The 19,855-nt window shown below is 40.4% G+C and overlaps 1 protein-coding gene across 6 annotated transcripts in view; it reads right to left on the reverse strand.

Annotated features, from left to right (window-relative positions):
* The window catches only part of PTPN5 (protein tyrosine phosphatase non-receptor type 5), a 76,096-nt gene that overhangs the window by 55,065 nt on the left and 1,176 nt on the right, over positions 1-19,855 (reverse strand). For 2 of the 6 annotated variants that reach the window (XM_066187670.1, XM_066187663.1), the window contains exon 1: positions 407-451. The exons of the other annotated variants lie outside the window; for them this stretch is intronic. In XM_066187670.1, coding sequence (XP_066043767.1) covers positions 407-421 — 15 coding nt within the window. In that variant the 5' untranslated portion in view covers positions 422-451. Of the gene's footprint in view, positions 1-406; positions 452-19,855 lie in introns of those variants that run through there. 6 annotated transcript variants of the gene reach the window in all.

The following is a 19,855-nucleotide window of genomic DNA, read 5'->3' on the forward strand; positions in this document are numbered from 1 at the left end:
ATGTTTTTATTAAATTAGTTTTGTGAAGTGATTTCTTCCATCCAGGCTCAAACCCAGAAAGATGTCTTGCAGGCAAGTCCCAAAGGAAGTCAACCTTCTTTCACAGAGCAGGCGCTACTCAAAACAACTTAAAAGCACCATAAAAAGATGGTGTGGATAACTCTGAGTCTACCATCAGCACCCCCACTGCCCCTCAAACTGCCAATGATATTATTGCCAGTTGTGTGCAACAGCTCCCGAGAAACAGGCTTTGCAATGCACTCATCTCCCTCCAGCAGGACTGCCACGAGGTGCAGAATCAAGGAGTGACCAGATTTCGTAAGGGACTTTGTGTCTTTTGGCTCTCTACTGAAAGCCAAACTACATCCCTAAACTGCACCAAGTGATCTAATAAAGAATGTTATACCTCTCTATGCAGCATTTCTTGTCTTGAAACAAAGGGCTCTGGTATCTGAACAGGTTGCCCCAGCAAGCAAAGGTTATTACTTCTGCTAAGTGGAAATGTAATTAACTCTGCATGCCCTCAGTCCAATGCAAGCAGAAGACAAGAGCTAAAATTCAGCCAGGAAGTGGGTTGTGCTTTTGAAAAAAAGTAGAATAAGAATGTTTACATTTAGTTACTGTGGTTCAGCTGACACAAGGTAACCTGATCGTACCTAGTTTTTAGCATAGAGCTGTTTACCATGACAGTAGCCTCCAAATGCTTTCTTTGACCTCCCTTAATGCCTGCAGTTCATCACAATATTCAAATACTGGTATTAAACTGTTTTCTTTACACACTGTGTAGAAAGAACTTGGTATCATATTTCCAGAGAAGCCAAATGAATAAGAATTAATGCTGAAACTCTATAATCTTCTATAAAGAGTTGCCTCTTAAACTACATTCTACTGTGTTATTCTGCATTCAGTGCAGGTGCCTCACCAGACTCCACACTTAATTCCATTCTTTACATTTGGTCCAAACTCAAGCATTTCTCCTCTGGTTCCTCTTTCCCCATCACGTAATTTAAGGACAGGTACAGTTTTACACTGGTGAAAGAAATACCCATCTATTGCCTATTATGCCCCATCTTTCTGTCTCCCCAACGGCATGTGAATGATCAAAGGAAAATATCACTAAAGCAAGGGAGGAATCACTCCAGCCTCTTAAAATGCATAAAGGCTTATTCTCAATTACCTCACACCTTGCAGTTATTATCAGTGCAGAACTGAGGTGAAAACAATGCTGAGATTTGGCAGCATTTTACACCTACTATACACTGATGTAGAACACATAATTCCATCTGCCCTTGACTACAAGGAAAACCTTCAAGGCCAAGTAGGTTTACAGAAAGCAACTCACATTAAATAATAAAGGCAATACAACTGCATGACCTTCCTTTTGAAACTCTGGTGTTCCTTTGTTATTCTGACACAAGCAGCTAAAACCAGTCACAGGAGCACTCACTCATGTGCAAAAGTGGCAGCAAAATCAGGCTCCAAGTTAAGAGAAGATTTCGGCACCTAATTTTGAGCTGTGTGAAACCCCTAGAGGATATGTCACAGAGGACTGAGAAGCAATTACTAAATTTCTGGTAGCAAATACCCAGAAGCACAGTCAGACTACATGGAAACAAGAATGACTTTATCTTGTGCTATGTATGAGGAAAATCCCAAGGTTTTAAGCTACCAAGTTAATTTTTGCTGAAAACAATGACATGGTCTGCCAAATGCAATAAAAATTGTACACACAATTATCTGTATACATACCCTGGCAGTAACAGGGTAACAGAGAAGGTTAAAGTGCAGGAGCATCATCACAGAACAGTCATGCAACTGCAGAGAATGGAACACAAAATGATGAAATGGTTTATTGCTACTGTTCATTTTTTCCCTATTCTGGGAAGGATATAGCATCTATTCCAAAAGACACATCATTCAGACAATCCGTAGTGATGTTGTAAGATGTTCCCTCACTCAATCTACAACCCCCAGACAAGACTGTTTGCCCAAAACGGGACTACATGGAGCCACACTCCCCTTTTGTCCTTACATTCCCTTTTGTCCCTCTTGACAATGGACAAACCAGAAGATAGGGCTAAGACTCTTGGGGCAGATGAACAGAAATAAAATTTTTAAATTAAGTGCGCACATAGGTAGTTTCTGTCTTGGGATCTGAATACCAAGTTTAATTCACCACCTGGGTGGAAAGCACAGCTTATACAATGCAGACTACCTGAGGACTGCCATTCCATTCATTCCACACAACCCCTTCTAACTGGTAGCCCACATAAGAGCAACTCTTACTGGCAAAACCAATATAACAAGGATGAGTGATCTGGATCCTAACTAAGAGATCAAGAAAGAAGGAACAGGTGTTTAAAACAGAGTAAATAGAGACCAATCCATACTACACAGGCTACTGAATAGCTCTGTAAGAGAAACAGGACTTTGTTCCTTCTTAAATTCAAAAATAAATTTGTCATCAGATAGTTATCAGTGATAGATACTGACTGTCACTGTCAATGATAGAGTGTCCTGAAAAACATCTGAGGACTTCAGCTCTTATCTACCTGTACTCTGGAAATCAGCCTTCCACAATACTCTATGCTATGAGATGTCAGTAAAAAGCATGATAAACTTGAAGAAATTTTAGCTCTGGGAACAAGAAAGCTCACTGAACACTGGATCATCTTGTTGTGAGGCCACAGCTCTGTACCTCAGTGTTTTGAGAGTCTCTCTTTGGTTTCCTGTTTCTCCATTTTTTTTTTCAGATTCAGCTCAAGAATCTGCCTACCATTCTGAGGTTATAGAATTCTTAGCTCAAAGGGTCCTTAATATTTCTTGAGGAATTTGTATGAGTCCACCATCCAAACCATCAACACTTGGGGTTCACTTTGTGTTTCATTTAGGATGATCTAATCTTTCACTGCTGCAGAAAGAGAGGGTTTTTTAAAATCCTGTCCAGTGTCTTCTACTGCACCATGTCCCCCTGTCTTATCTATCTATGCAGCAAAAAGACTACGTCAGCTGGCAGAACTGACAGAAAATGAATTAAATGGGGGAGGGGTGGGGGGGGTGGGGGTGTGTGTGTATGGATTTGCCATCATTGGGGGAAAGAAAAGGGGACCCTCTTCTGAGGAAGCTGACTGCTAGATTAAATGCTAAAGTAAACTGCACCCTGCTAGAATCCTCTTACAGGGATTTACAGGACTTCCCTGGGGGTTCAGCTCATTGCAAATCCCCATCTACATTGTAAAACTAAGGCTAAGCAAGTATCAAATAAAATTCAACTCCTTTGTTACAGCATAATGATTTTTTTGAACACCTCCCACCAATTTTACCCAAAAAAGAGTGATCAAAATTCCATCAGGGCAAAAATATTAATAAAAAATTTAAATAGGAACCCAAACATTAAATACAAAACTTTAAAACAATATTCCTATTGGAAAAAAAAAATCTTACTTTCTTTAAAAAGCTATTTTCTAGCTACTAAATAAAGGTGAACTCAGAAAATTACACATGATAAGCACAGCCATCCCAGAGAGCATTTATAGCAGTTACTTGAAATTCTGATGTCACTCATAACAGATATATCAGCTGGTAGCTCTAAAAACTTGATCGTATATTAAAAGCTATGACCAATATTGTTTTCTGTGCACAGAGATAAACATCCTGCTCAAAGATCTGAACTCCTTTTAAAAAACAAAACCAAACATTAAGAATAAAAAAGCACCCAGTATGGTTCTGAGACACATATGTGGCTGCATTGCATATTCCCTGCCTACACTGGCAGTGTGGGAGCTGTTAGTCATCTAATGCGCATATTTGCTTGGCACCATGCCTTTACTTTTGCATGCAGGCAGGAAAGATGATCACCCATTTATCGTATCCTTATATCTTCACTGTGTGCTCATCAGGCAGCATGACCAGGCCCTCCTGGGTCAAAGTGCAGGCTGTTGGGAGGCAGACCAGTTCCAAGTGAAGCCCAGGGACTGGGAGGTTGTTAAGCACATTTGTAAAGGAAAGGGCAGCTTTTAAATTCATGCTGTTTAGACACATTTTCTGTTGGGACCGCACAACACATTTATTTAAGAATAAGGACTTTTTATTGAATAGAGGCTTAATTTAGTTTTACTTTCAACCGTGGCACAGATCCTTTCACTATTTTCAAGGGCATGAGAATTTCTCAAGTTGGTTTGCTTTAACTGTCCTGCTCTGCCTCTGTTCTGGAGAGGCCTGGAACAGAACCTAAGTTTAGTTTTCAAGTAAGGCTGTCATAAAACTTCATTGCCCAGACTACACCAAGACCAGACACACCATACTTTTGGGATCCCAATTTCATTTGAGCCATACAAAACACATAAAAGAAACATGTGCTTTTTTAGTGTAACGTTGATGCTGAAATCTGAAGAGTAAGGGTGCCTGAATGTTGTCAGAATTTGATGGAATAGCTCTGGCCATTTCCCTCCCAATGTCCTTGAATACTGCGAACTGGTATTTTACTGTGACATACTTCATGTTACAGCCTACTTTGGATAGAATTAACAAGGCATCAAAGCAACTGCTTTCTGGCACGCAAGGGAAGAAGGGTTTTGAGTGGAGGTAGCTCATGCCATTGCTTGGATATCTCAGTGGTGAAACCACACTGACTACTGCACTTACATCAAGGAGGAGTCTCACACTGCTCCAACTCCACTGTAAAAACTGGCAACGTCAGCCTCCAGGGGTAACCTGGGACTACCTTGACGGACCTCTCGAAGCCCCTTGCTTATTCTAACTGCCTTCAGCAATATAGGCTGCCATGTCCCCACTGGTTTTGACCCAAACGTGCACAAGTTTAGATCCCGAGGACTGCAGTGTACCGCAGTTACTTCATTGGTGTAATGTCTGCTGACTGCACTCAGTGTTCATATCTAGCTGAAGGGAACAGCTTTTGACAAGCAGCAGTTCAGAACAGGTAAGATCTGGTCTGATCTAGTGGAGCTCTATCTTTAAATTTGATGACAGTGAGAAGAAATATGTGGGAAGCATCCACAATAATCAACCATCTCAAGTTAATTAGCAATTAATTTAGGGAGCTACTAAAGTCTAGTGAAGATGAATCCTGGGAGATTCTGGTCACAGTTTCTCTGATGTAAATCTAGATTAACTCCTAGAGAGAACATCAATCTCCATGACAGTTACTTCAGATTTACACCCAGCTACTCTGAATTTGTGCACTTGTTTTCACAGCCGTGTGGGAGATCTGTCTCAACACAAATCAGCCCTGCTCTCATGCAGATTCTGTAAGATACACAGAGTTACAGTTCTGTAAAAAATCCAACCTCGGTGAAATGGGGAAATGAAATTCTCCACTGATGAAACCTAAGCCTCCCACATAACAGACGAAAACTCTGCTACAGAGCCTTGCCACTACAAGTGGTCACAATAGCTTCCTCAGTTCTCAGTCTTCACGCAGCAAGGATAATTCCCTCTCACTGGATTTCACAAAGCACAACAGCAAGCATCAGAATTACTACATTCTTCTGCCTAGGACTCCTAAGAGTATTAAGAATGGCAGCTCCACAGAGTCAGTTTTGAGTCCAGTCTTACAACCCCAGCAAAATCCACACAATCGTTCAAGGTCACCTTTCTAAGAGGCTACAGAGAGAGCAAACACCTTCTGGCCATTAGCACTGACACTTGTGATGCAGCCTGCAGTTGCATCAGAGAAATTTGATATGAAAACAGAAGATATTGTCCAGCCACATGGCCTGTCACTCTTTTACCAGTTTTTTCTCAGTTCTGCATCCACTTCTTTGCATAGCCACAATTTTCCCCTTTCTTTATCCATAAGTTAACCACTGATATAATGCCCCTTCCCACCACATAAATCTCAATCCTAGTGGTGCAGCCATGGTCATGAAATTCTAGGCTGACTCAGAGAAGGTGTATGCCTGCCTGTGTGCTTCCTGATAAGTCAGAGTACAGGTCACAAAAGTAACAAAGAACAGAGTGACTGGAAAGTATTTTACAAGAAGGAAGCTGAAAACAAAATGGTAATGGTTATTTTTAAGGAGGATTGATCTTATAAAACATGGTATTTTCTCTAAGCCATTTTCTCTCATGATTCAATGCAAAATAATTTCTTCTACACAGGCCACTTTGGGTCTTACAGTTGGAGTTCCCCCAAACTATGTAGTATTTATGACTTTGTCTACAGATACAAGTTATGACACAGTATAAAAGGATGAGTATTTAAACAATAACTATTCCAGAATGACTGTGCCCGCACTTGAAGTTATTTAGAAAGTTATTGCACAAAAATGCTGTATGGACAACGTGTAACTACTGCAGAATATTGTAGCATGCCACAATAAAAAGAATTCAACTCTTTAATGTGATGAAGCAAAATAATCTCCCCTCCAGATGTACCAGGAACTCAGTAAAACCCACAGTACCCTATAGTTCTTATCTCAATCCCCATAAAATTGCTGGAAAAAAATGAAGCTGGAATTACACACAAGTCTCAGGTGCCTCTTCTGAACTTAACTTCACCAACAGGTGAGATAGGAACTCAACTGGTTACTGATGGCTGGGCATAAATATCTTGCCTAATTTCTAGAAGAGTAAGTGGACTCAAAGAAATCTTTCTTTGTACTGTTTCTCAAAGATCGTACCAGCTGACTCATCCTCCTGCCTAAAGTACAACATGAAAGCAAAGCAAAGTAAAACAGAAAATCTCAAATTATCAGAACCAAAATTGCTTTCTATAGTAGCAGGAGATAGACTAAAAACAAAATTGGATGCCAATTCACAAACTGCCATTAAATTTCCAGGAAGCCAATCCACCAAGGAACATACTGCACCCTAGAGAGTCCTTAATGAATAGTGACACATTTGCAATAAGCTAGTTAAGGTTTTGCCAGCATTTAGGTTTTAAATCCCTCATATGTTAGCAAAACAAACCTGGAACTTACTGAAAAATTATATACAGGGTTCCAGTCCAGGAAGAGGGACTCGGGGAGGGAGGTGGGGAAAAAGTGTTAGTGCCACAGCAGACTGAATTTCATGTTTTAATTTCAAAAATAACAAATAAATTAAAATCTGGGGAAAAAAAAAAAAAAGAAGCAGCTTTGAACCGTTACATGATCCAAAGGCAGAAAACATTTTGGCAGCATTTAAGGCTGAATTCTGCAGGTAGTAAGTGTCCTTGAGTCTAATCTCAGTGGGACACGAACTGCTAGCATTCCTCCAAAGAAAGAGGGATCCCCAGCGTCTGAGTACACATTTACACCCATGGGCCTCAAAGCACGAAGCTGTTTCTGTGGTCTGGATCACTGTCCATCTATACTTCCTCTGTTATTCTTGCATTAAAGAGCTTGATCTTTCTTCCATCACAGGGCCAAAGATGTTTATGGTCCAGGGCCCAGAAGATAAGCACTATAAACTTGCAAACATGATGAAATATACAGTACATATAAGAGCTTTACACACTGAATATAATTTGCATTAGATGGAGCATTACTCTCCCCTTGATGTTTATATGTGGAGTATTTCACGGTGTCTTGGCACTGTTTTTTTAACTAGAAGCTATATAGCATCTAATTTGGAGCCCCTACAGTTTCCAACCCCATCAGCTGGAACAGACTGCACACTTCTGGCTTCCAGTTCTTGGAAATGGATTGCAATAGTGCAGAGAGGAAGCAGCATTAGACATTGTTAAGAGAATGGACAGAGCAGATAGAGGCACTTCATGACCATCCAAATCTGCATTAAATTGTCTCAGTACTCAAGTAAGGCCAGGAGGGTTAAAAGTAAGGACAGTAAGCTCAAGGTAAAGCTAGTAAGTGCTTTCAGTACCAAATGAGGCTCATCAGTTGACTGCCTTCATCCCTCACTGTCCTTAGTGCCTCTAAATGTCCTGTATCCTTCCATACTCCTGGTACCTTCACAGCTGCGCACATGTACCCAAGAGCTGCCTGCAGAGTGCCTCAGCCTCAGCTGCAGCCAGGTCTGTCCCACTAGTGAACCCCAGCCCCAACAGTGGGTCATGCAAGGATCCCCATTTTATCCTGCCCCATGCATTGTGGCTGTGTAACACATGACAACAAACAGGTACCAGGGCTCCAGGGCCACGCCACAGTCTCCCCTGCTTGTTTATTGCCAGCTCAGCACTGATTACAGCCCGTTTGAAGCACCTACCCATTTAAAAAAAAACACATGTTTTTCACAGAAACCACATGGTTCTTCCAGGCTGTGCCTCAGAAGGCAGTGGCAATCTGCTGTGCCTTTTCTTAGAAAGGAAGTTGGGTACAACACTCAGTTCCTAGGTCAGGACTCAGGAGCTCCCCACCCTGTCTGATATAAGAGTTCCCACAGTAGGCCAGTATTGTCTTAATTTTACTTGATTTTGTTAACTATTTGGACATTACAAGCTACAAAAGAGCCATATATACATGTGCCTGAAACATGACCACCTTTGACATATCCAGGTTTGAAAAGCTTACCCATTCACAACATTAAGACCCTGTGAGTCAACAGTCAACACTCATCCTGACTAGCAATTACTGAGGAGAAATCAGTATCACTCAGAACCTTGTCTTTCACACACTATTGTCTCCCCAGCATAAACTATCAGGCAAGAGCCTGACCTTCTTGCATAAACCCCTTTTCTACAAACAGGTAGAGTTTAGTAGCAAGGTAAATCAATCTTAAGAGGAATCTTCAGAGAGCAGACAATGCTCTTACAAAAGCAGTTTTCTTGTTTCCATTATTATACCAAATGGCATCTTCCTGTTTGCTAAACAGCTGCCCTCTCAGGTTAGGCTGACCCAGTGATCTTGGGGTACCACACAACCTCTGAAGGAAGCAGAACAGCTTATCCCAAAAGGATGAACACACTATCTCAAACCATCAGGGTATCACTACTGTATCCATTTAGCCTATTGCTGCCACAGCCTTAAAAATTAATGAGCTCCTCAGGGAATAGACAGACTTAATGCTCAAAGCAAATGAAGCTGCTGCCAACACTGTTTTTCTCTTCCCTAGACACCACTTCAAACCAAAACAGAAGAGCAGCTTTTGCCCCTCAGCTGAGCATCAGAATCCTTTCAGAGAGAAAAAAAATACCTATGCCTGTGTGGACAGACCTTGAAATTTCCCTTCTTACCAGTCAACACCACATAGCCTGGCCTTGTTCCCTCTGCCATCCAAGTTCAATGTGAAGGAAAACCAAGCTTCATTTTGGGGTAATGTCTGAAGTGATCTTGGCCCAAGTTTTGTGAAGATGCCAAACCTTGCTTAGAAATTATGACCTGCATTTAGTTAAAAGGGGTGCTTACTTTCTCCAGCCCTGAAACTGACTTGATTTCTCACTTTTCCTTTTCTATGCAGTAGTTAACATATCTACAGATATGGTATCACATATACACAGAAACACAGGTCAGCAAAGTCATTTATGTAAGACACGCTTCTTTGAGGGGCTAGCTCACATAAGAGGGAGCATCAGCAGATGGAGCTCTGCTTCTGCATCACACTCTTCAATGTGAAAGCCTGGCAGGTGCAGAGGGGGATAGGAACAATCACTCTCTCACCCTTTCCAGCTCTTGCTTTTCATGGCAGCACTGTATACAAAAAGAAACAACTTCTGCCTTACAATCCCTTTGCTTCCCCAAAACCACTCCCTGCATCAACCAGTGTCTCTGAGTCTGCCAGGAAAAGGTTTAGAAATCCTCAAACAAAATGAGTTAAGCATCCAGAATTGTGATCAATTAGCAGCTCCAAAACAATGCAATGAGGGATCAGCACAGCAGAGGAGCTCTGAAATTTACACTGATCTAAGGCCTGAGACCTGTTCTCAAACAACAGGGAAAAAAAAAGCCTCTCTAGGGCAAAAAACCAATAATACCATGCAAGTCACTATGACGAGCAAGCAAGGCTTTGTCTAGCCTGACATGTTAGCAGGATCTCGGATTTCTTCTCATCTCTACCTCTGGTAATTTATGAAGCATCAGCTCCTAGAATCATGCAGCAACCAAGGAAGAAAATTAGCAATTACAACCAGGTAAGTGCAATGCTTAAATTCAGTATTGCAGGAAAAGGCCTAAAAAAGGCTGGCTGGATTAATGAGCCACTTTCTAGGACATCAGGATGATGTTTCCGAATACCTGCTGTGTTCTCAGAATCAGAATGATGTCCATAGCAATCAGTTTCAGAAGAGGAACAAAAAAAACCAGAAGAAAATTACTTTCATGTATCCTGTGGTGGTGGCCATCAGCTCATCTCAGCCCACAGCGAAGTCCCTTACAACCATGGGATTTCACATCTCCTGGGGAAAAGCTGCATCTTTCATACTCGGCAATATCACTATCAACCAGCAGCTGCTAATCTGACAGGATTTAGTGGACAAAGAGGGAAGTTTTTACTTCCCTGGTCTGAAACCTTTGTGGCAGAAGGTTACTCTCAGTTCTTTCTGAGAAGAAGAGAAATACAGAGCTACAGGAGCTGACACTTGGGCTGGAGAGGTGACAGACACAGATGGACAGGGTGGAAGCCATGCACAGAGCAGTAGAGATTGGTATCATCTGGGAAAAAAAGAAAGAAGAAAAGCTTATAGACACAGATAGGAAACTCTATATTCCAAACTGGAATAAACTTCCAGTTCCAAGGACAGACAATAAATTAGCTTAGAGACCTACACTCAATTTCTGTTCAGCATCAACAACCAAGGGAGTAAGCTGGATGCCATAATAAAGCAAATTCCCAAATGACAGCAGACACTATTCCAGCTAGCTTTGGACTGCCTTCTCTTCCCAGTGTAATCAGCAATCCCATAGGCACAGCTTTACAAATCCCAGGCCACTAGGCTGTGACGGAACACAGTGAAGCCAGAGTTAGCATTAGCAGGACTTTGAAGCAAGCTTGCCAAGCAGAAGAGAATCTTTTTCTAAATCCTGGATACATAGACAATAAGCTCTTCTGTCTAAACACTGGAATTAGCATCATGCCTACTACATCAGTATCTTACCTCTGGCACCTTTTTTTTTAGTTTTGTTGGGGGGGGGGTGTGTTTTAAAAAAACCCTCTATTAAAATTAGTAAGTTTAATGTTAAAGTCATGCCCAGGGCTAACCCAAAGCAACAGTCCTCAATTTAAACTAATATAATGTAATCTAATCTACTCACGGATAACAGACTGAAAATTGATGCTCTGAGTTGCACAGACTACACTGCAGATAAAACATTGTTGCTTAATTGCTGGTTCATTATTTAGCATCACTGCATAACTTCAGAGCACTGAATCTCCATTTGTGATCTGCTGCCCACTCATGACACACAGACCTGGGACAATGGCCAAAACTACATTCAAGATCTACAGTGTTTCCAATCCGGAGTCTGAAGGATTACAGTACTACAGGGCTCATAGGAAATTCAAAGGGATGATGGTCTTTCAAACACTGTTGTACATGATGCAAAAAGCTCAAAAGGGATAAAAAGAGCAAATGCGAGTGCCTGTTTCGGGGGCAATATATGTAATTCAGAAATTTGGGATGCTAGAAAATGTACATAGCATAGAGGTGGTTACATGTGCTTGCAGTAATTTACCACAAAGCACCATCTGAAAGCATGGTTTAAAGCAATAACTAAGAGGCTGAAATACAGACAGCATTTGGACACTCAGCTCCTTGTTTCTGTTGGTGCAACTCAGGCATCATGCAAGTATGAGAGAAGTCCTCTTCTAATTTAAAAGAAAATAATAACTGTTTTAATTACGTGACCATTCCAAACAGGCTCTGAAGTACAAAGGCAAGCACAATAAAATAGCCATTCCATGCTTTTTAGTCACAGGATGCGTTACAATAATTCTTGAAGCTCCCAGCAGTTTTATAACAAAGTAGTCACATCTGCAGTTTCACAGAAATTACCACGTCTGTGCCAACGTTTCATCTTACGAATGTTTGCAGGCTCCGATTTCCATGTTTAGAAGAGGAATGAAACAAGGCAACTACTTAAATTATTCCACCTCTCTGGCTTGCTATTCTGAGCCTTAAGGAGCAGAGAATTCAGTCAGGGTAATGGAATGGTGGCAGTGATCTCCACTGGCAAGGGAGGCTCCATTCCTGAAGGAGACAGCTTTAGCCAAGCCCCAGTCTGGTTATGTACACTGTTACTGAGACTGCAAATGAGGGAACAGCTGCTGTTGGAGTACCAAATGGAAGGCATTCTGCAAAAGAAAAATAAACAAAACCTAGCCATACTCAACCAGCCAAGGTACAGGAAGGAAGCAGCAAGTCTCTGTTCCTAAACGCAAAAAGGACTCTGCAGAACCGTCAGAAAAAAAAAAAAAATGCACAGCCTGATGAATAAAATGAATTCCCTTCCCCAGAATCTCTGTATGTTGCTCGGAAAAAACATACTAAGCACACTTTATTTACCAGCATTAAAACACAAAACCAAACAAACAAACCAATAAAAAAAAAAAAAAACCAAAAACCAAACAGGCATGTGTAATTCAGTGAACTAACAAATTCAACTAAATTCAAAAGTGGTATCACATATCCAAGAATGCTTCAAATAACATCTCTGGTAGAACAAGTACTCTCTTAGGGAGGCTGAATTAAGATGCCTAGCTTTCTTCTCAGTGTCCTGACCTAAACATTACGATGTAAATCCTGCAAGAGTGGAGAAAAATGAAACCTCAAGCCCATATGGATTCTCATTGCCATTAGCAGGCCTGCAATGGTCTGCTTGCCTTACCATTTCATGGGAGTCTATGCCTGTATTTTAATTATCCCAAAATTCTGGTCAATTCCAAGACACCAGTATGAGCTGCAAAATGAGACATATGGAATGCATCCAGGGAGATCCAGCAGCCTGCCTTTTGAGAAGGCAGGTAGCTAATCAACAGCTAATTGTAAGAACAGGTCTCCAGAGTGTCTGTGTGGGACAGCTTCTGCTGTTTGTGTTGTCACCACAGCTGCACATGACAACTGCCAACTTACAACCCATGGACTGCTTGTGACAACCCAAATTTCAAAGACCAGCCGGGGTCAGTAAGCAGGTCCAATAGGCTGTTCTGCTCCCCTGGACTTCTCTCAACCAAAAAAGAAACTTCTCAAGTGCTGTTCTCCCCATCCCTTTAATATTCACTTAACAACAGTCATTACGCACAAGTGAAGTAAAGCTGTGCTCCAGACAAGCTGGTGGGAAGCAGGAATGGGGCTACAAAACCCAAGGTAACTGCTGGTTTGGCCTTTTAAATCCTACCTTGCCAAAGGACATAAAGCTTTCTACACCTCAGTGGAGCCTTCTCCTTATCTTGCATCCATGACATGGTCACATCCACCTAAAAAATGCCTGCAATGCTGTTGGCGGCTAAAAATCTCCTGCCATTGGAACAGCAGGAAGAGAAAGAAGGTAATAATTGGAATGACCTGCTTTTACAGACTGCAAGTCATCTATTATGAAAATGGTTATTATTTATAGCAACTGAGAGAGAAAATTCAGAACAAATACCCTCACTGTGCAAAATTCTGAGCTTTTTTCCCCCAATGGTTTTGGTTATTCAACAATAAGAGAGAAGAGTTCTTTACCAAACGCCAGCATTTGTGTTTTTTTAACATGCTCTAAGATACCATTAGAGGCTCATATCAATGGTGTTATGAAGAGAATATGGTTTCCCAGTGAAGGGGAGTAGCAACTACCTAGAGGGAAAAAGGAAATGTTTGTCTCAGGGTAGAAACCACAAGGATTGCAATTTTCTGGAGTGTGGAATTAGGGGGGAAAAAATGATACAACCTCATCTTGAAAGTGAAGTGTACACTGAATGAAGTCATCACCTAAATTTATCTAAGACACCCTCACTAAGAGATGAAATCAGAAGGGAATTAAGCTAAGAGGGGAAATCAGAAGGGAACTAAACTATATAAGAAAGAGTAACCCAAGTAGTATGCTATAGTTTCAATAATGAAGGGAGCTACGCACAAATCTCATGTTAGTAAATACAAATGGTCCTGTTCAGTCTTTAAGAATGTGAAAGTTTCAAGTCTCTGCTTCTAAGAAAGTCAGAAACAACACAGACAGGTCATTAAAAAAATTTAAGAATTAAATAACTGAAGGTAAACAAAATATCCTAAATTATAGCTCCTCAATGAAACACTCACTTAGAAAACTTTTTCAATTTAAATTCAGTCACAGTTTTAAACCATATTTTCTCACAAGCCAGACTTAATTTCTTGTAATATGTCTTTTGCAATGAGTTCACGGGCTGATGTGATCCCACAGACATCCCACTTCATGTCCACTTCAGAGTGTGACATGAGAAACATAACTTAAACCTTGGGCACTATAAAGAAAATCTAAGCTTCTTACTTATTTTTAACAAATAATTCACTTTTTTTTTAAAGAACAATTTCTTTCAAGCATCTTGTTTGTTCCTTTGCATCAATAGCCTCCACTGTCCCATGTTTACTCTTCCTTTGCCATTTATTTAAAAAATATATATATATTTAACTGACTTAATTTTACAGACTGGTATTATTCACATGCCAATTTTCGACATCTAATTCTTAATAGCACTTACTGTGAGTTATCTTTATCTGTACCACTCACATTTGAATAAAGACATCTCCAGACACACAGGGATCTAGGGACTTTGGGACTTCTAGGTATAACTGTAGTTTCAGTAAATGTGCATTTCAAGAAGTAACAAATGTTACATAACAAATGTTTATCATAGAATATTCTGAGTTGGAAGAGACCCACAAGAAGTGAGTCCAATGTCAGAGTCACTTTGCTGCACTAGTAGCACAAGATACATCATTACCTGAAGAAACACCTGCAGCTGTAAATACAATGTATTCCTCTAATAGAAAATATTCTGTTCATTCAACATATACAGAACAAAGGAGTGGATACCTTAAGAGGATTTTTAACCTTAACTTCTCAGACAGGTTCACAGATGAAAATGTGTATCTTTGCCAAAGCACATGTACATCAAAGATCTTTGTATTCTTGCTACATCCCTGCTTGCACAGTTAAAGGGCTCCTTTCATTGTTTTATTCTGCTTTAAGCTAAGATTTGATTTCAACAACTGCTGCAATACTAATGCAAATCTAAGAGTTTATCTACACAGAGCTACACACCAGACTAGCCATTCCAAATATTCAGGCATATACATTTCCAGTTCATAGTCTGCATAAAGGCCATGCACGTGTGGAAAATGAGCTTGGTATGCCAATGCTCAAGAATTTCCATATGTAGATCAGCCCTCGACTTCCCAATTAAATAAATCCATCTCCCACATCTCTCAGGGTCACAAGGGAATGAGAGACAGCATTTGATAACTGCTTACTTACAAATACAAATAGAACCATATTTTGCAAGATTCTTTCTGCATTTGTTGTTTTCTACAAGAACCATATAATGAAGATGAAAGGAAATATTAGGCAGAGATAAAATTCTTCCACTTTTTGAAATGGAAATCACAGTCCACTGGACTTGGCCACTAAAATATCCAGTGATTTTTCTTTTTTTTTTACCCCCAAAGCAGTGGTCAATCATTTAACTGCCAAGAATTGTGTTTGGTTTGTATTTAATGTTGTGGTTACAACTGCAGATTGTGTTTAAGGGCATCACATGCAGTGCTAGTGTCCTGGCCTCCCAACTTCCAACCTGTTCCCTATGGCAAAAGGCCTCAGTGACTAAAAACAGTTCTGAAAGGGTATGGAAATCATTTATATGAGATATTTTGCATATTTAATTACATCAAGGACTTCGTGACCTTTGTCAACTGCAGGTTTCAAAGAGCCTTCTGCAAGTGAACCAACAGCTTTGGAACACACAGCTTCCAAACAGAGACTCATTATCTTACACCATCCCTTTCCTTGACTTCCAAGCAGTTCTGGAAACAGAGTCATTCAGAACTGATAGGTGCAGATCACAGGTTCGCCAGGATAAATTAAAAGTCTTCCTCTAAAGTAGAGTGCTTCAATACACACTCACTTGTCGAAAAAAACTAATTGCTCCGTAGTCATAATAATGCAACTGAACAGAAATAAACATATCTACACAGCTCCTGAAAGCAGCTTCTAACACACTATTAAGTTTCTTCAGTGCAAAAACTTCTTGTAAAGTCAAGGACATCCAATTGTCCTTCAGACATACAATTTCAGACTAGACTACAGTAATATCTTATGCTGTCAGTGCCTGCTAGGAACTCTATCTTACATCAGCTTCTTTAAGGAACACTCTTATCTTGCACAAAACTGCTGGCTTCAGAGTCCTGGGTGCTCATCAGCACTTAATGAAACCTGATCTGTAGATAATCAAGGGGCAGAACAATTCTAGCGATACACAGACTACAACATTCTAACGATTTCTCAAAAGCAGTGTAATTAAGACTAGCTGTGTCACACCTTATGCAGTAACTACTCTACTTTGATGAAGTAGTGTATCCACGCAGACATCAGTTTTAGATGGTGACACGTTAGCTGCGGGTGTGGCAGTGGGCAAAACTAGCAAGGAGCAGGCTCTGCATGCTGCAAGGATTGGTAACTTCTCATTGAAGCTCTCAAAACTTGCCTGAAACTCTGGCCCATCTGGAGGTTACAAGTTTGCACACACAGGATTACAAAGACAGTCATCATCCTAAACAAATGCATGTACACAAAATTTATTACATAGTAGTATTCACTCTTTCTGGCACTCACTACTATTTGAGCCTGCCCTCACATATTTAATTATTTTCTAAAAGATGGTCTAAGTGGCTTTATTATAGACTGCAATAACAAAAGGTATTAATCTGATGATAGATATGGGAGGTCACAACCTTCCTGTAACTTAAGCAAGTTGCTTATACCTGAAGGGTGAATTTGTGTCAAAAATGAGTTCCTATTAGCACATGCAGTTGTGTCCACAGGACAGAATTGCTATAAAAATGCAGGAAGTCGCATTATCTAGCTGTTATACCCATACACACAGAAGTAAAACAGAATGAAACTAAATACGATACTGAATTGCAGAGAAAACAAGAAATAAAATTTTTATGCTAGACATCCAATTCCTAAAAATACTAGTATTTTTGGCAGCTACTCGTGACCTTAAACCAAGGTTACCAGACTGATACTTTCTATTACATCCACCTCCTAGAGTTGCAAACAAGGATCTGAGCCCTACTGAAACAAGTTAGGAAAGGCTGCCCCTTTAGGAGTCAGGTTACATGCAGCAGGACACTAAATAAGGAAGGACTAAGTAAAAAAGACACAAACCAGTAACAAATGACTAACTGGCATTTTAGCTGGTCACAGATCAGGACTCTTACAACACAGGAGCTGGAATCTCATTTCTAAGATGTGAATTATTGCCATACTAGCTCTTTAAAATGTTGCTCAAAATCACAGGACAGTCTGGTCACGAAAAGAACGTGAGTTCCATCATGAGATAAAAAATATCGTGACCTTCCAGAGATGGTCAAACCCCCTGCCTTTCTTGACTATCATAGCTTGCTCTCTGTGTGGTAGCATGGATACATACAGCACACATATACTCTGCATCTCTTCTGGCCTTATTCTGCTAAAGGTGCTTCAGTGCCAATCACTCCTTCAGTTCTTACATTTCATTTGCATGTTCTCTTTGCAAGGAAGTCTCAAATATTCTCTGAAGTAGAAACACATTATCTCTGAAATCTCGAGATAAACTCTGTAAGCATCAGTTTAAACCAAGAAGCCAGGCCCTATCGTAGGTTGAATCTCGGGTCACATCAGTCACACGTTGCTTGGCCCACACAGGGTAAGCAGGGAACTGAAAAACAACTGTGAGAGCAAAATTCTCAGTTATGGGATTCTGTCATACACCTTTTGAAAAGCTACAAGTCAGCAAGGCTCTTCTACAAAAGCCTACATGCCTCTAGACTCCACTGCCTCTTCTGCCTTTGGACTCAACAGTCCACAGGAGAGAGTGATCTGGTTAAGCAACTAACAACCAACCAAACCTAGCAAAACTCCTTGCCTTTGAGAAAGGGTTGGCTTGTGGACAATTGTGAGGCAAAGCCAAGCAAGTGAAATTCTTCAGTGCAGTTGATTAGGCAAATTTATTCATTTTATTCCTGAAACAGAAACTGTACATTACTTCACTCCTATTGTTGAACAAACTTAACTTACCCTGTCTCATCTCTTTTGTTGACAAGCCCAAGCCAGAGCTGCATGGCTGACCTTTTTAGACAGAGGCAGAAAGAACAGATTTTTTTTTTTTTCTGTGCTGCAAATCAGTGTAATTGTTCCTGCTGCAGCAACATCTGCCTTTCCAGATACTGAGAAAGCAGATATGGAGAGCATCCCGCTACATAATGGAATTCTGATATTTAGAAAACAAAAGAAATGCTTGTAAAAACTTCTCTCATCTTTCCCCCATGCCACACTTCTTAAAAAAGCATAAACCGTGTAACAGAAAAAAAAAAAAAAAAAAAAAAAAAAAAAAAAAAACAAAAAAAAACCCCACATAACAGAAAACAGTTCTTCCATTTCAAACCTGTTTAGGCACTTAAAAGCTGCATGCGCTTATTTGCCTTTTGTGCTTTGTACTTAATCAATACTAATACCAAAAGATGCATGCTAAAACTGTTCAGATTTGCATTCTTTTTGTGCATTCTGCCATTTATCACACTAAATCGTTACTAAATTGATGGTTTTGCTATTTAAAGGCTCTTGTTCTAGTTTTACATGCATGACATCCAGTTGGCAACTCTTTCTGCAGTAGAGTGACAAACATTTTAAAGCCCTGAAACCACAATACTGCTAAATAAGAAGTAAAAAAACCTAACAAACCAATGGCACACTTCTACAAAGAAAAATGCCCATTCAATTATAACAAAAGGAATAAAACAACCAAATGTGATGTGCTTACCTTTCTGCACACATCTACTGAGAACATTTGGATTCCTTATATGCAAATGTAGAGTAAGAGTTCTCATGTCCATTTTATCCACATTCAAGTCACCTGGCTAAATTTTCTCTCTCAATGAGCACATATTGAGCCCTTGAACTATCCTCAGCTTCAGATGTGCAACACTAACTCAAACATATCAATGAGAACACTGGCAAAATCACTACATTCTGCTACTCCAAAGGAACAAACTGGAAGCAGAACAAGCAGTGAGAAAATTTGCTTCAGCTATCCCACACAGTAAAATTCAACACTCTTGTCATGTACCACACAACTTGGGCTGAAATCAACATGAGCTCTGGGTCTGAGATTTGAACCTGATCCATTAACTGCACAATTTATACGACAAGGAAGCTACCATCTCAAACTGACTAACAAAACATTGTGATCAAATAATAATAAAAAAAATTTCCTTCCTCAGTATGTGCAACATTTCGGAAGTAAAGAAAAAAAAAGAGGGTAATGCAACCACATTTCTTCTGTATCTGCGATTTGTGGCTCTAACACAAACACAGAACATGATCACCAGCTGTAAATCGTTGCCAATCAGGTGGCAGCCAGTGGAGCTGGATCCGAACCTCGGCAACTTTGTAAATAACGCTGCAATAAAAAAAGGCTCAACCTACTAAATTTGTTTTTCCTTCTCACATAACAACAACCACAGTCTCACCAAAACGTAACTGCATAACAGGACAACCATATGTAAAGTTGGAAGGAAAAAAAAATTGTCTTAACTGCAAATAAGCGTTCACAGGGCACATGTGAATGCTGAACTCTACCAAAATCCAGCTGCACAGGTCTCCGGGCTCCCACCACTTTATTGCCTTCACCGGCAGCTATCCTGCTCTCAGCACTGCCATCTAGGAGAGAGCGCCGGCGTACCGCGGGCCGCCTGGAACATCAGCTCCCAGGCAGCAGCATTCCCGGAAAGCATCGCAAAGCTGTTGCTGCT

The sequence above is a fragment of the Chamaea fasciata genome, unplaced genomic scaffold (assembly GCF_029207755.1).
Source record: "Chamaea fasciata isolate MVZ Bird 193981 ecotype frontalis unplaced genomic scaffold, bChaFas1.0.hap1 SCAF_7, whole genome shotgun sequence".
In the NCBI taxonomy this organism is placed as follows: Eukaryota; Metazoa; Chordata; class Aves; order Passeriformes; family Sylviidae; genus Chamaea; species Chamaea fasciata.